The sequence below is a fragment of the Lithobates pipiens genome, unplaced genomic scaffold (assembly GCF_037356315.1).
Source record: "Lithobates pipiens isolate NorthernLeopardFrog02 unplaced genomic scaffold, aLitPip1_a1.2 Scaffold_8, whole genome shotgun sequence".
In the NCBI taxonomy this organism is placed as follows: Eukaryota; Metazoa; Chordata; class Amphibia; order Anura; family Ranidae; genus Lithobates; species Lithobates pipiens.
Genome location: NW_027507903.1, coordinates 14785170 through 14798113, shown reverse-complemented (window position 1 = coordinate 14798113; position 12944 = coordinate 14785170). Strand labels below are relative to the sequence as shown.

General features: G+C 42.8%; 1 protein-coding gene across 1 annotated transcript in view; it reads right to left on the bottom strand.

Moving 5' to 3' along the window:
* Positions 1-660: 660 nt before the first annotated feature.
* Positions 661-12944, bottom strand: part of PCSK6 (proprotein convertase subtilisin/kexin type 6) — a 357311-nt gene continuing 345027 nt past the window's right edge. The window contains exon 21 of the mRNA XM_077473028.1: positions 661-845. Coding sequence (XP_077329154.1) covers positions 808-845 — 38 coding nt within the window. The 3' untranslated portion in view covers positions 661-807. The remainder of the gene's footprint in view (positions 846-12944) is intronic.

Below are 12944 nucleotides of genomic sequence, written 5' to 3'. Positions count from 1 at the left end.
AACTCTCGGATGATGCTGCTGCCATTGCCAGTAAAGGAAACCGGCAGTGAAGCTACACTCCCTTTAAAGCTTGCCTGGCTTGGGACATTGCAGATGGTGTAGCAGTGCTGCCCACTTCATGTCCCAACACTAAAGTCTCGTACACACGATCGGACTTTCTGATGGGAAATGTTTGATGTCATGCTGTTGTCAGTAAATCCGACCGTGTGTGTACGCTCCATCGGACAATTGTTGTCGGACTTGCCGCCAACAAATGTTGGATGGCAGGTTTTCAAATTTTCCGTAGACAAATGTGTGTTGTCGGATTTTCCGAGCGTCTGTACACAAGTCCGTCGGACAAAAGTCCAAAGTACAAACACGCATGCTCGGAAGCAAGGACGAGCCGGAAGCAGGCGGTCTTGTAAACCAGCGTTCGTAATGGAGAATTAACATTCGTGATGCGGCAAATTATGAAATCTCCAAATGCAGCGCACAATTCTCTTCTTCTTTAATGGGATAATAATGAAGCTGCTTTGCTCAGAGGGAAAAATATTTTGGAGTTCTGGAAATGGTAGAGGAGCTGTACAAATTAATCTCCTTGTACCAAGTCCAAAAAGAAGAAAATGTTGGACTATATCGGTACTTATTTACATACATAGGAATCAAAAAGGAAATATAAAATAAGATTTCATATAAAGTTTAATGAATAAACAAAAAGCAGAAAAATTACACAAAAAATAATATTAAAAACGAATACACCCCAGATTCGTATGTACAGTTACTCATGGTGGAGTTCCATTCTGGTGGTGCAAGTGAAAGGTTCCTCGACTAGTTTCGCGGAATTATCCCCTTCATCCGGAGGAGGTCTAAAATGAAATACACATTGAACAATGCATAGCAATCAATAATTCATATAATTAAGCAAAAACAATATAGATATATAAGAAAAGAATAAAAACAAAAACTATACAAATAATGTTTAGAATAAAGGGATTGTAGGAGAAATTTGATTCACCTAGAGGGGAAGAAAAAAATATATAAAATAAATAAAAAAAAAAAAAGGGGGGGGGGACGAGGGAGGGGGAACACACTACGTTAAACAGGAGTCGAATCCTCTCTGTATTTCCCCACCGGCGAACATGGGGGATAAAATACATATGATGGTGGAGAAAGGAAGGAGAAAAAAAAAAGGAACTCACTCGGTATATATAAGTGTGCAATCCTATAGTGGGGTATATCACTAATCCCCCTAAAATAGATATAATTAAAAATTAAAAATAAAGGTATCAAATAATATATTGATTATTACCTGCTAGGGAATGTATATCAGGCAGACATCGTTATCAGATGGCATTGCATATTTAGGATCTTGAGCCTATTACAATATGTAAGCGCTCTAAATATCCGCCCTTACTGCAAAACAGGGGGGGGGGGGGGGGGGAAAGGAGAGACCCACATAATATTATATATTGTATTTTAAAGCCATAGGTTGGATCACAAATCTTATTGAAATATATCCAGTACCTGGCTGTCAAAAAACATCCCAATGGTAAAATCAGTAATGTACAATCAGCGTCAATACTCAATACAGGTTAATAACTAGAGTTGGTATATATAATACCCACGCCCATCCAGGGGTAGTTATCAGGAGTATGGACTTCCCAGGTTGAATTAGTTCAATAATTCCAGTAAAAGGTGAAATATTCCTGAAAACAAATACACAGGGAATGAAAATTCCATCTAGGGGAAGCTGCTTTGCTGGCGATACTGATGGAGTTATTGCAAACGAAATTTCAAAGGCTTTTTTTTTTTCTAGTGATAAAGAATAATATTATTATGCTTTTTTTCTTTTTTATTTGAGCAAGACACCACAACACCATTATTATTATCCCGTAGTTTTTAAGATCAAAGATACAACTATGTTGGTGTCCCTTGGTAATTTTACTTTGTATTTTTTTTTAAATGTAACTGCCGACTCCCAAACTGTCATTTGAAGTAAAACACATAGCCAAGTATTATTCTCCACATTTTATTTTTATTGTGCATTAAAAAAGAAAACAAATAAAGTTAGACATGCTATTTGCCAATAGAACTTAACCAAAAAGTGCATTCTATGCATCCAAAAAGATAGAAAATATACCAAATCAAATCATTATTATTCAACCAAAAAAATAACGTCAAAGCAATAACTCCAAGGCCAATAATAAATAACACGTCATCTCCTCAGATTCCATAACATGTCGGATTGAAGAATGGCCGTTCAGAATCAAAATGAAAAACGCTAAAATGAAAAACGCGAATCAACACTCACCAAACTTCTACTAACACGAATATTGGCAGAAGGAGCCAATAGGGTGGCGCTAAAGAGCTGAAAAACCACGTAGTGCGTCACTACGTTTGTAATTGTTGGCCAACATTTGTGTGGCTGTGTGTATGCAAGACAAGTTTGAGCCAACGCCCTTCAGACAAAATTCCACGATTTTGCTGGCGGAAAGTCTGATCGTGTGTATGGGGGTATTAGGAGGATGCTGCTGCTGTGGGGGGGGGGGGGGGGGGGGGGTAGTGTCCTCTAATCTTTGGCAAGCGTTCTGGAGTATCCCAAAGCTCCCCAATTGCCATCCAAGTTGATCTGCAATAAACTTCTAAAAAGGCAACCCCCCTAGATTTTTTTTTCTTGAGCCAGAGGGAATCGAGAGAAAAGCCCCGGGAACACAAATCAGCGGCTGTTACAGGTTTAAGTGTTACATAAACCCAAAATGAAAAGGTGAACTTAGGCTTTACATCTGAACTCCAGGTATGATGTGTATTGTATAGTTATACTGGACCAGCTTAGCATAATGTAAGTATGCATATCTCATAAGTGAGAGGCTACTGCGGAAACAGGCAAGCGGTGGAGTAGTTTGCAATATCACAATCTTCCACAGCCTGTGCCGAGGGGCTTCCCCGTCTGCTCACTGACCATAGGGGTTCGCTCACTCAGCACTGCAATACAAGGAATTCTATAATTGAATGAGGCGGAGTGGAAACATGATGGCGTCATAATCTCCACCTCCTCCAATCAGAAAACACTTTCTATTAACCACTTAACCCCCGGACCTGGTCTTTGGCTGGCCAAAGACTAGAGCACTTTTTGCAATTTGGCACTGCGTCGCTTTAAGTGACAATTGCACGGTCGTGCGACGTGGCTCCCAAACAAAATTGACGTCCTTTTTCCCCCCACAAATAGAGCTTTCTTTTGGTGGTATTTGATCACCTCTGTGGTTTTTATTTTTTGCTCTATAAACAAAAAAATAGAGACAATTTTGAAAAAAAAAAAAAGAAATTGTTTACTTTTTGCTATAATAAATAACCCCAAAAAATTATAACATTTTTATTTTTTCCCTCAGTTTAGGCCAATACGTATTCTTCTACACATTTCTGATAATAAAAATTGGTTTGTGCAAAAGTTATAGCGTCTACAAAATAGGAGATCGTTTTATGGCATGTTTATTATTTTATTTTTTGTGTAATGGCGGTGATCAGCGATTTTTATCGGGACTGCGACATTAAGGCGGACAGATCGGACACTTTTGGCGCGATTTTGGGACCATTCACATTTATACAGCGATCAGTGCAATTAAAAATGCATTGATTACTGTTTAAATGTGACTGGCAGTGAATGGGTTAACCACTAGGTGGCGCTGAAGGGGTTAAGTGTGCCCTAGGGAGTGATTCTAACTGTGGGGGGAGGGGCTGTGTGTGACACGACACTGATAACCGCTCCCGATTACAGAGAGCGGTGATCAGTGACAGTGTTACTAGGCAGAATGGGGAAATTGCTTGTTTACATCAGCATTTCCCCGTTCTTCCTCTCTGCGAGTTGATCGCATGTACCCCAGCAAGTATGCAAAAACCTTTTAAGCAAAGGATCCAAATGACTGCAGCCATCACTGTAGTAGCGCCGACTACTTCATTGATTGTCAGCTGCCCCAGCAGCCCTTCAGGTATGAGGTATACTGTACATATTTACTTTGTGCCGAGCTGGGCCAATTTATGCAATACAGACCATTATCTGGAGTTCAGGTTTAAGGATGCCGGAATACAAGTGCCAGCCGTGGAGATTCCTCCACCTTATTAGCATGAATGGTGGAATAGGGCTAAATGAGAGAAAAAGCAAGAGCAGCAGGGGGGCCCAGACAGCCAGGTGAATTGGATGTGGGCAGGAAGGGTGATCGATGTGGTGGGGGGGACAATTACTGGAACCGATTCCCTATATGGCTCTCTCTGCAGCAGCTGAAAACTGGCTTCTTCTCCTCTCCCTCCAGCTTTCAGCTGCTACAGAGTAAGCCATACCGGTGATTGGCTCCAGTAATGGCCCCCACTGCATCAATAAGCCCTGCGTTCACAATAAGTTTGCCCACTGCCCTGCAATGCTGCCGGCTTCCCTCATCACTGGCAGCTGCAAGCCCACAATAGGATCCTCCAGGATGGAGAGTGGGCGAGGGGGGTTCCGGTAAACATGTCGCAATTACCAGCCCCTTCCTTTCCTGAATGAACACAATGGGGTTGATTTACTAAATTCAGACCCATGTCCCAGTTTCAAATCAGGGGAAATTGGCTTTGTCCTGGTACAGCTGCAGCTTCCACCTGTAAAAAACATGGCTGCGGGCCGACTTTCAAACTGCTCATGCACTGCTCTGGCAAGTTCGGCCGTTTGGGCTGGAGAGCGCATGCACAATGACATCATGGTACCACCCTGAATGGAGTGTGCAAGCCCCCCGAAGACACCGGTGAATGGAGTGGCCAGGCTGTGCAGAGGAGTCCAGGGATGGACCGGGACACGACAGGTGACACCCCAACCAGGACACGAGGACTGAAGGTGATTACCACCCCATCTTCTCTGTACACCTACTCATCTCTCTGTGCTGTCAGCTGTGTACTTAGTCTCTGACCATCTCTATCATGTCCACAATCGCTGACCCCATCTCTTGTAGCACGTCCACACACTCCCTGACCATCTCTTGTATCACGTCCGCACACTCTCTGACCACCTCCTGTATCACGTCTGCACACTCTCTGACCATCTCCTGTATCACGTCTGTACACTCTCTGACCATCTCCTGTATCTGTTGGATGGGATCTGCCTGGGGGGGTGGCGTTTGAAGTATCTTTATCTGTTGATTGTTAAACTTTCTGGAATACACATATTTCTATTGTGGTGTAGGATCTGGGCCTGCTGTCCTTCTCTCTCCTTCCCTCCCTATCTTTTTTTTGTTCCCTTTCTCTCTCCCTCACTCTTTCTCCCTTTTTTTTTCTCTCCCCCTAACTTTCTTCTCCCTCCATTCCGCTTTCATCTCAGACTCTAACCACATCCCCTTTAAGTCACGTTCAATATTCAGCATAGTTTAACCACTTCAATACTGGGCACTCCCCCCCCCCCCCTTCCAGTTTTTCTTCATTTGTTATAAAATTTAGTTTCCTCCTTCACTGAAGGGTACTGATGAGGCAGCATTGATATGTAGACTTGATGGGCACAGATAGGCTACACTGATATGTAGAATTGATGGGCACTGATGGGTATTAATAGGCACTGGATAGGCAGCGCTGATGAGGAGCTACTGACAGGCATTACTGATTTGCATCTGAAGGGCACTGGCAGGCATTACTGATGAGGCACTGATTGGTACATTTATGGGCACTGACAGGCATTACAGATGGGGCACAGCCTGGCATCTGATGGGCACCTCTCATGGGGGCAGCGCATCAATGTGCTGATTATCAGCACAGACCCCCTCTTGGACAGGGAGAGCCGCCCATCGGCTCTCTCTGTTAGCACGAACTGAGTAAAGCCGTTTACCGGCACTTCCTGATTTACTCTGTGATCAACTGTGATTGGTCATAGCTAATCACGTGGTACGGAGCCTCCGTCAGAGGCTCCTTACCATGATCGGAGATGTGGTGCTTCAGCGTGAAACACAGCATGTTATCCTGAAAGACGTCAACCACCTATAGCAGAATGATGCCCGGGTGGAAAGTGGTTAAACCACACCCATTTTTCGATGCTTTGCATATTTACACTTCTACTGGACCATGCCTACAAATGCATGCCCTACCCCCAATTACAATAGTACTCCACCTACAGACAGCAAAGTGCCCCTATAAATGTTTTGAGAATGTTGGCAACTATGAGGAAGGTGGGCAGAGTCTGCTACTGCTGTATATGCTTCCTTCTTCCACTGGAGTTCTCCACTTTGTAGGACTGAGCTGCCGCTGTAATAGTGTAGCTCTTAATTTGCAGGGGATATGAAGGGCCAGGAAGAATCTTCTGGGGGGCCTAATTGCATAGTTTGACCAAAATCCACCCCCCCCTCCCATAAGCTTGTGCGGATTTTGTTCAGCTGGCTCCCGAAATGAAAGTAAAAGTGCTGCAGCGGCTCTGTAGCCGACGATCACTTTCAGATAGTGGACAGCGTGGTGACCAACCCCCTCCACCCGTGGGTTCTTGGACTCTCCCATTCTTAGGACCACAACTACTAGCTTTAAAGGTGAGGAGCGAGGATTATTATCCATGCCTCAATCTTACAACAATAAAACCAGAAGGGATGATGATGATGATTTAGTCACTTGCGGTTTCAGACCCACCATTTCCCGGCTGGTACAGTCAGGGGACACCAAGCAGATCTGTACTTGGTTAGATGGTGTGTAGGGCAGGGGAGGCATTGGGGTCTATTAAACCCCTAACGTCTCCAAAAAGAGTACCCCTTACTTGCTCAATGCCATCACATGGAGGTTTAGTAATTGTTTTGTGATAAAAAAAAATAATGCATGTTTTTATTTGCTAATTGCCATAACCCCCCCTGCCCAGCACATGCATGCCTAGGGTGTGTACATGTATGTAAAAAACAGAAAAAGTATTGGTAACTGTAAGCGCAAATACACAGGTGCGTACAATACAGGGGATATAAATGGCTAAGCAACTTAGTCCATAACAATAAGACTGGCAGTTCAAGAGTTAAGCAAGTGGATCAAAAGGGCGGCTGCTGTCCTCAGAGAGCACGTAATCACATAATTAGAGCCAGAGGCTGTAATGGGCTTCAAAAAAGGGTGGGCTCAGGGCGAATGAATATGGACTGAAAGGACAGGCGACCCTATTAGACGTCTAGGAGTAGGAAGGATACGCACGGTGGAAGTCGCCGTGATGCAGAAGAGGAGAGGACACAGAAGCCATTGATGGGGTAAGTCTTGAGCTTGATGACCAAAGGGGGGGGGGTGTGTATGCCAGTGAACCGACCAATAGACTTACCTAGAGGGGGGGGGTGCCACCGTGGGGGGATGGTGATTGTTCTCCCAAAAAAACAAACACACCAGCTGCTGGTATTTATTTGCTTGATGCAACCTCATTTTTTTTATATTTTATCTAAGAAGGGGTATTCTCCTGTGGGTGTTTGCCTTCAAATTTATTTTATTATACAGTTGCACAAAAATCACGAGGCCTAAAAAATGTGCAACTATCAACTTTTCAATCTACAGGGTCTATGCTTTCAGAAAACATATAATGTTCTGAGGGTTTCAATAATTTTATTGTGAAAACTTAAGATTTTTGTGTGCGCGCGCGCGCGCATGCATAACAGCGAAAAAGTTTGCTCTAATGCCAAACTGGTTAATAACGATCTTTAGCGTAAAGAACGAGGGGTCCTGGAAAGTGATGGTTTGGCTACCACAGAGCCCCGTTCTCACCATCATGGAGTGTGTCCGGGATGACGTGAAGAGACAGAAGGATTTGAGGCAGCGGCCATCCACAGAAGATCTGAGGTTAGTTCTCCAAGATGTGCATAGAACAACCTACCTGCCGAGCTCCTTCAAAAACTGTGTGCAAGTCTACCTCGAACAGTGATAGAGAACCTTGGCATGCCAGATGTTTTAGAACTACATTTCCCATGATCCTGCTGCACTGTAGTTAAGCCTCATGGGAAATGTAGTTCTAAAACATCTGGGGTGCCAAGATTCACCATCACTGACCTAGAAGAAAGGATGCTGGTGAAAAGGGCGGTCACACCAAATATCGACTTGATTTCGTGTGTTTAAAAAAAAAAAAAAAAAAAAAAATATATATATATATATATATATATTCACTTGATTTGAATTTTTTGTCTGTGCATTTACTTTCCATTTTGCAAAGTGATAAATATAAACTATTAAAATATATATTTCCGAAAGCATTTCTTCACACCTGCCTAAACGTTTGCACAGTGCTGTTTATTATAGCTGTACATTACACTTTAAACATTTTCCAAAAGGATTAAAAAAAATTATGATTATTAAAAGCAATTTCAGTCTATGAAGTTATTATAATAAAGGATTTGTATAGCGCCAACAGTTTACACAGCGCTTTACAACTTGACGGTACAAATACAATACACTTTAATACAGGCGGAATCAGAGGACCCTGCTTCTTAAAGTAAGGAATCCGAGTCAGTTCAGGTAAGTAGAATTTTATTGTATTTCATGATGGAAGGATCTCTGGATCCAAATTCAGGTACGACATGCTGAGGATAAAACGGAAAGGGTGTAGGTCGGCAAAGCTGTGTGAAGTTGTTGTGCCACATCCAATATAGAAACTAAATCGATAGAGAAACCCCTGGTGGTGGTGGACTTTCACGGCGCGTACAACCAAAAGTTACAGTAAGAACAGTTGACTTTCTTTATTGAATATAAAATCATATAAAAACATAGGAAGAGTTTATACACATCATGACATCAATAGTCTCCTTCTTCAGGGGTAGAAATACAGCATAGGATATAATTCTAGTGAAGAACAAATGACAGGATATTAGAACAGGCAAACGGTGGAGCAAAGATGATCATAAAAATGTCCTTCCCTAGAATGATATCCTAGTGAATCTACCCCTGAAGGAGACTGTTTTAGCTCCAAAACGCGTAGGGTAATCGCCTTTATAGTCGATTTTGTATAGGTGATTTTTTTTGTACTGTACAATTTGTCATGATGTGTATAAACTCTTCCTATGATTTTATATTAATTCAAGAAAGTCAACTGTTCTTACTGTAACTTTTGGTTGTACGTGCCATTAAAGTCCACCACCACCAGGGGTTTCTCTATCGATTTAGGATAAAACGGAACGTCACCCCTTTCAATTTTTATGGCCCATAATGGTGAATGAGACAGAAATCAGACGCTCAATGTTTAGGCGTTAATATATATATTTTTTTGAAAATTATGGTATTTGGTCATGTCTGAAAAGCTGCTTAATGTCATCCATCGCCAGCCCAGGGTGGAGTCAGAATTTAGAGGTCTAAACATTGGGCCAATGGCCACTAGGACCAGGGACACCTCTGAAGTACATGTATATTAAAGCCCCAAAGTAACAACGTATTATATTGCAGCTTACCAAGTCCTTAGATATAATGGCTGCATTCGTCACAACATGGGAATGTCTCCCCAGGTGGGGTTTTCCCACAGCGAAATTACAATCGTTAAAAATTTGTTTTGAAAAAGTTTTTATTGAAAAAGTAGAAACGAGATAAACGTTTAAAATATGAGCTGTGGTCAGGGGTATGTACCACCAATTCTACAATGATATAGTTAATCCAGGGAAAAATCCAATTGCCTCTCAGGAAGGATTTTTTTTTCCCTTGGTGTAGCAAATTGGATCATGCTCTGCTGGTGTTTTTTGCCTTCCTCTGGATCAACTGTAGGTATAAAATTGGGTATATTGGATTGTACGATATCTTTTATTTTATTTATCGTTTTTAAGGTTGAACTGGATGGACTTGTGTCTTTTTTTACTATGTAACTATAACACAGTACATATTATTTGGTCAATTATCTGATATGCAAATTTCCAACGCATTTCAACGTGCATGGTCAAAGTCTTCCTCAGGGGATTAATTTGCTGTCAAAAGATATACACAATGCCTGTGTATGTGTGTATATATTTTTTTTTTATAGCAAATTAATCCCCCAAAGAGGAAGACTTTGACCAGGCGTTGGAAATTTGCATATCCAATAATTGACCAAATAATATGTACTGTTGTATGTTATATCATTGTATAATTGAATGGTGGTATACATCCCCGACCAGAGCTCATATTTTAAATGTTTATGTGTTTGTCTTGTTTCTACTTTTTCAATAAAAAACTTTTTCAAAACAAATTTTTAACGATTGTAATTTTGCTGCAGAGGGGAGACTTTCCCATGTTGTGACCCAATTGGGGCGGCAGAAATTATATCACTCATATTCATGTGTCTTTCCCATGCTATTGCTGCATTCATTTATTTTTTTTAAGGATTTTTTTCCCCCCCCTTTACTTTCACCTGGTGATCTGGCCAGTAAGTCTTATTTTTATTTTTTTTAAAGGGGTTGTGAACCCTCGTGTTTTAAAAAACACCTGGCAATGACCGGCCCCCCCGTTTTATTTATCTGAGCCCTGGAACGTCATTTCGGCAGGGACGCACTCTTCCTCTGCCTGGGGGTTCTCAGCTCTTGATTGGATAGATTGATAGCAGTGCAGCAATTGGCTCCCACTGCTGTCAAATACAATAATGCGGGCGCCAGGGCCGAGTCATACATTCTGTGGGTATGGTTGCAGAATGATGGACTCCCCCGGGACTGTGCTTCTCCGAGGGAGTTATCTTGATGTGGGGAGGAGCCGCCGAGGGACCCCAGAAGAACATGTTCGGGGCCACTCTGTAAAACGAGTTGCACAGCGGAGGTAACTGACATTTTTTTTTGTTTTTTTTAAACAAAGATTTACAATCACTTTATCTTCCTTTAACTGACCAAGCTATCCAGAAAAAGTAGCAGTTGGAGTGGTTTTGTGCTGCCCTAGGCAAGACTAAAATATGTGCGCCCCACCCCATCTAAATTTGTCCCACCCCAGTCGCTTTAAAATTGCCCATGCCCGAGCAATGGCAATGATGTAAATTTTTCTATCCATAGGCGACGCTTTAAAAGCGATTACAGGTTACCATTTTAGAGTTAGAGGAGGTCTGGTGCTAGGATTACAGCCCATGATCCGACGTTCAGGGCGATACCTCATGTGTTGGACGATTGCCGTTTTCAAATGTACGGGACTAACACACGTTTGCCTTTGCGTTGAGCATGGGGGCACTTCTAAATTTTTTTTTAATAATTTACCTTTTACACTATTTTTTTTTATCACTTTTATTGCTGTGACAAGGAATGTAAGTATCCTTGTGCCAGTAATAGGCAGTGACAGGTCCTCTTTATGGAGGGCTCTGGTGTCTATAAGGCCCCAAATCCCTCCTCTGCACTTAAAAGCATTCAAAACACCAAGATCTGTGCTTTTGAATGCTTTTGATTTTTTTTAAACTGGCGCCAATGATTCCCAAGTAAACCATAAGTGATGTCATGTCATTGCTTCTGGTTTACCGTTACAAACAGACTGATACCGGCTATGCGTGGCTGCGGTTGGTCGGGTCTCCCAGTGGGACGGGAGAGCCATGGAAGGCAAGTGTGAATGGAGCCTAATCCAAAAACAGTGTTGCTGTAACGGCTTATAAAGTGTTATCTGGAATTCGCCTTTAATTTGTTTGCCAAGTCCATCTAACACTAGCCGCCCCCCCATCCCAGAAAGAGAATGCTGCTGTCCAAAAGGTGTCTCTGATTCAGAATGGAGATACTCCAAAACAAGAAAGCGTGTTACTGACCAGATCACCAGGTGAACAAAATAAATAAATAATAATAATGCAACAGCCAAAGTGCAACTCTGGGCAAAAAAAAAGTTTATACTCAATCCCCCTCTCCAGTGGTAAATGGCACTCCCCCATGATTCAGCGGTGGACCGTTCCTGATGTCCTCATGGACAGAGTAGGTCTATGGGCTAGATGATGTCAGAAACAGTTCAACATTCAAGACTGCTAGACCGTGGCAGGATTGGGAGGGGGGGGGGGGGCAGTAGCCACAGGGACCGGTCTTGTGTGGGAAGGATTAGGTAAATTTACCTACCTTCTCCAATGCCCTAAGACCAGGGCCCTCAGACTTTCTAAACAAAAGGTCCAGTTTACTGTCCTTCAGACTTTGAGGGCTGGATTGTGGCCAGTGGGAGTAGAAAAGGTCCCGACGTCAGTGGAGAAAAATAAAGCCCCATTGTTTCAGTGAGGGTAATTGCTTCTCATTATTGGTGTACAGGGGGAAGGAATTGTGCGCCATTTTTTATGTCATTGGGCCCCATCGTTCGTGTCAGTGGGAGGAAACGTGCCCCATCGTTCGTGTCAGTGGGAGGAAACGTGCCCCATCGTTCGTGTCAGTGGGAGGAAACGTGCCCCATCGTTCGTGTCAGTGGGAGGAAACCTGCCCCATCGTTCGTGTCAGTGGGAGGAAACCTGCCCCATCGTTCGTGTCAGTGGGTCCCATTTTTTGTGTCATTAGGAGGAATTGTGCGCCATTTTTTATGTCATTGGGCTCCATCATTGAGAAGAATTGGACTCCATCATTGATGTCATTGGGCCCCATTGTTTGGGTCTTTTGGAGGAATTGGGCCCCATTGTTGGTGTCAGTGGTAGGAATTTGACCCTATCGTTTGTGTCATTGGGAGGAAACGTGCCCCCTTCATTGGTGTCAGTGGGGGGGGGGGGGATTATGTCCCATTGTTGGCATCAGGAGATGAAATAGTAACCAAAGGACCAGATAAAAGCAAGCAAAGGGCCGCATCTGGCCCCCGGGCAGCAGTTTGGAGACCCCCGCCCTATACAAAAATAAGCAGTTAACTCTTGAAGTGTGGGAACCGGGAAAACTTTTTTTTGCCTGGAGTTGGGAGTTTAAGTATTAGTAAGCTGCAATATATTCCATTTTTGTTTTGGGGTTTATTACCGCTTTAATGTCTTCTAAACAAGCAGCCATACATGAGCAACCATCCCAAAAAAAAAAAAAAAAAAGCTGACCTTAATAGGAGTTGGTTATTGTGTGTTATCAGGGGTAAATCTGAAAAATAGGAGGCAAATATGT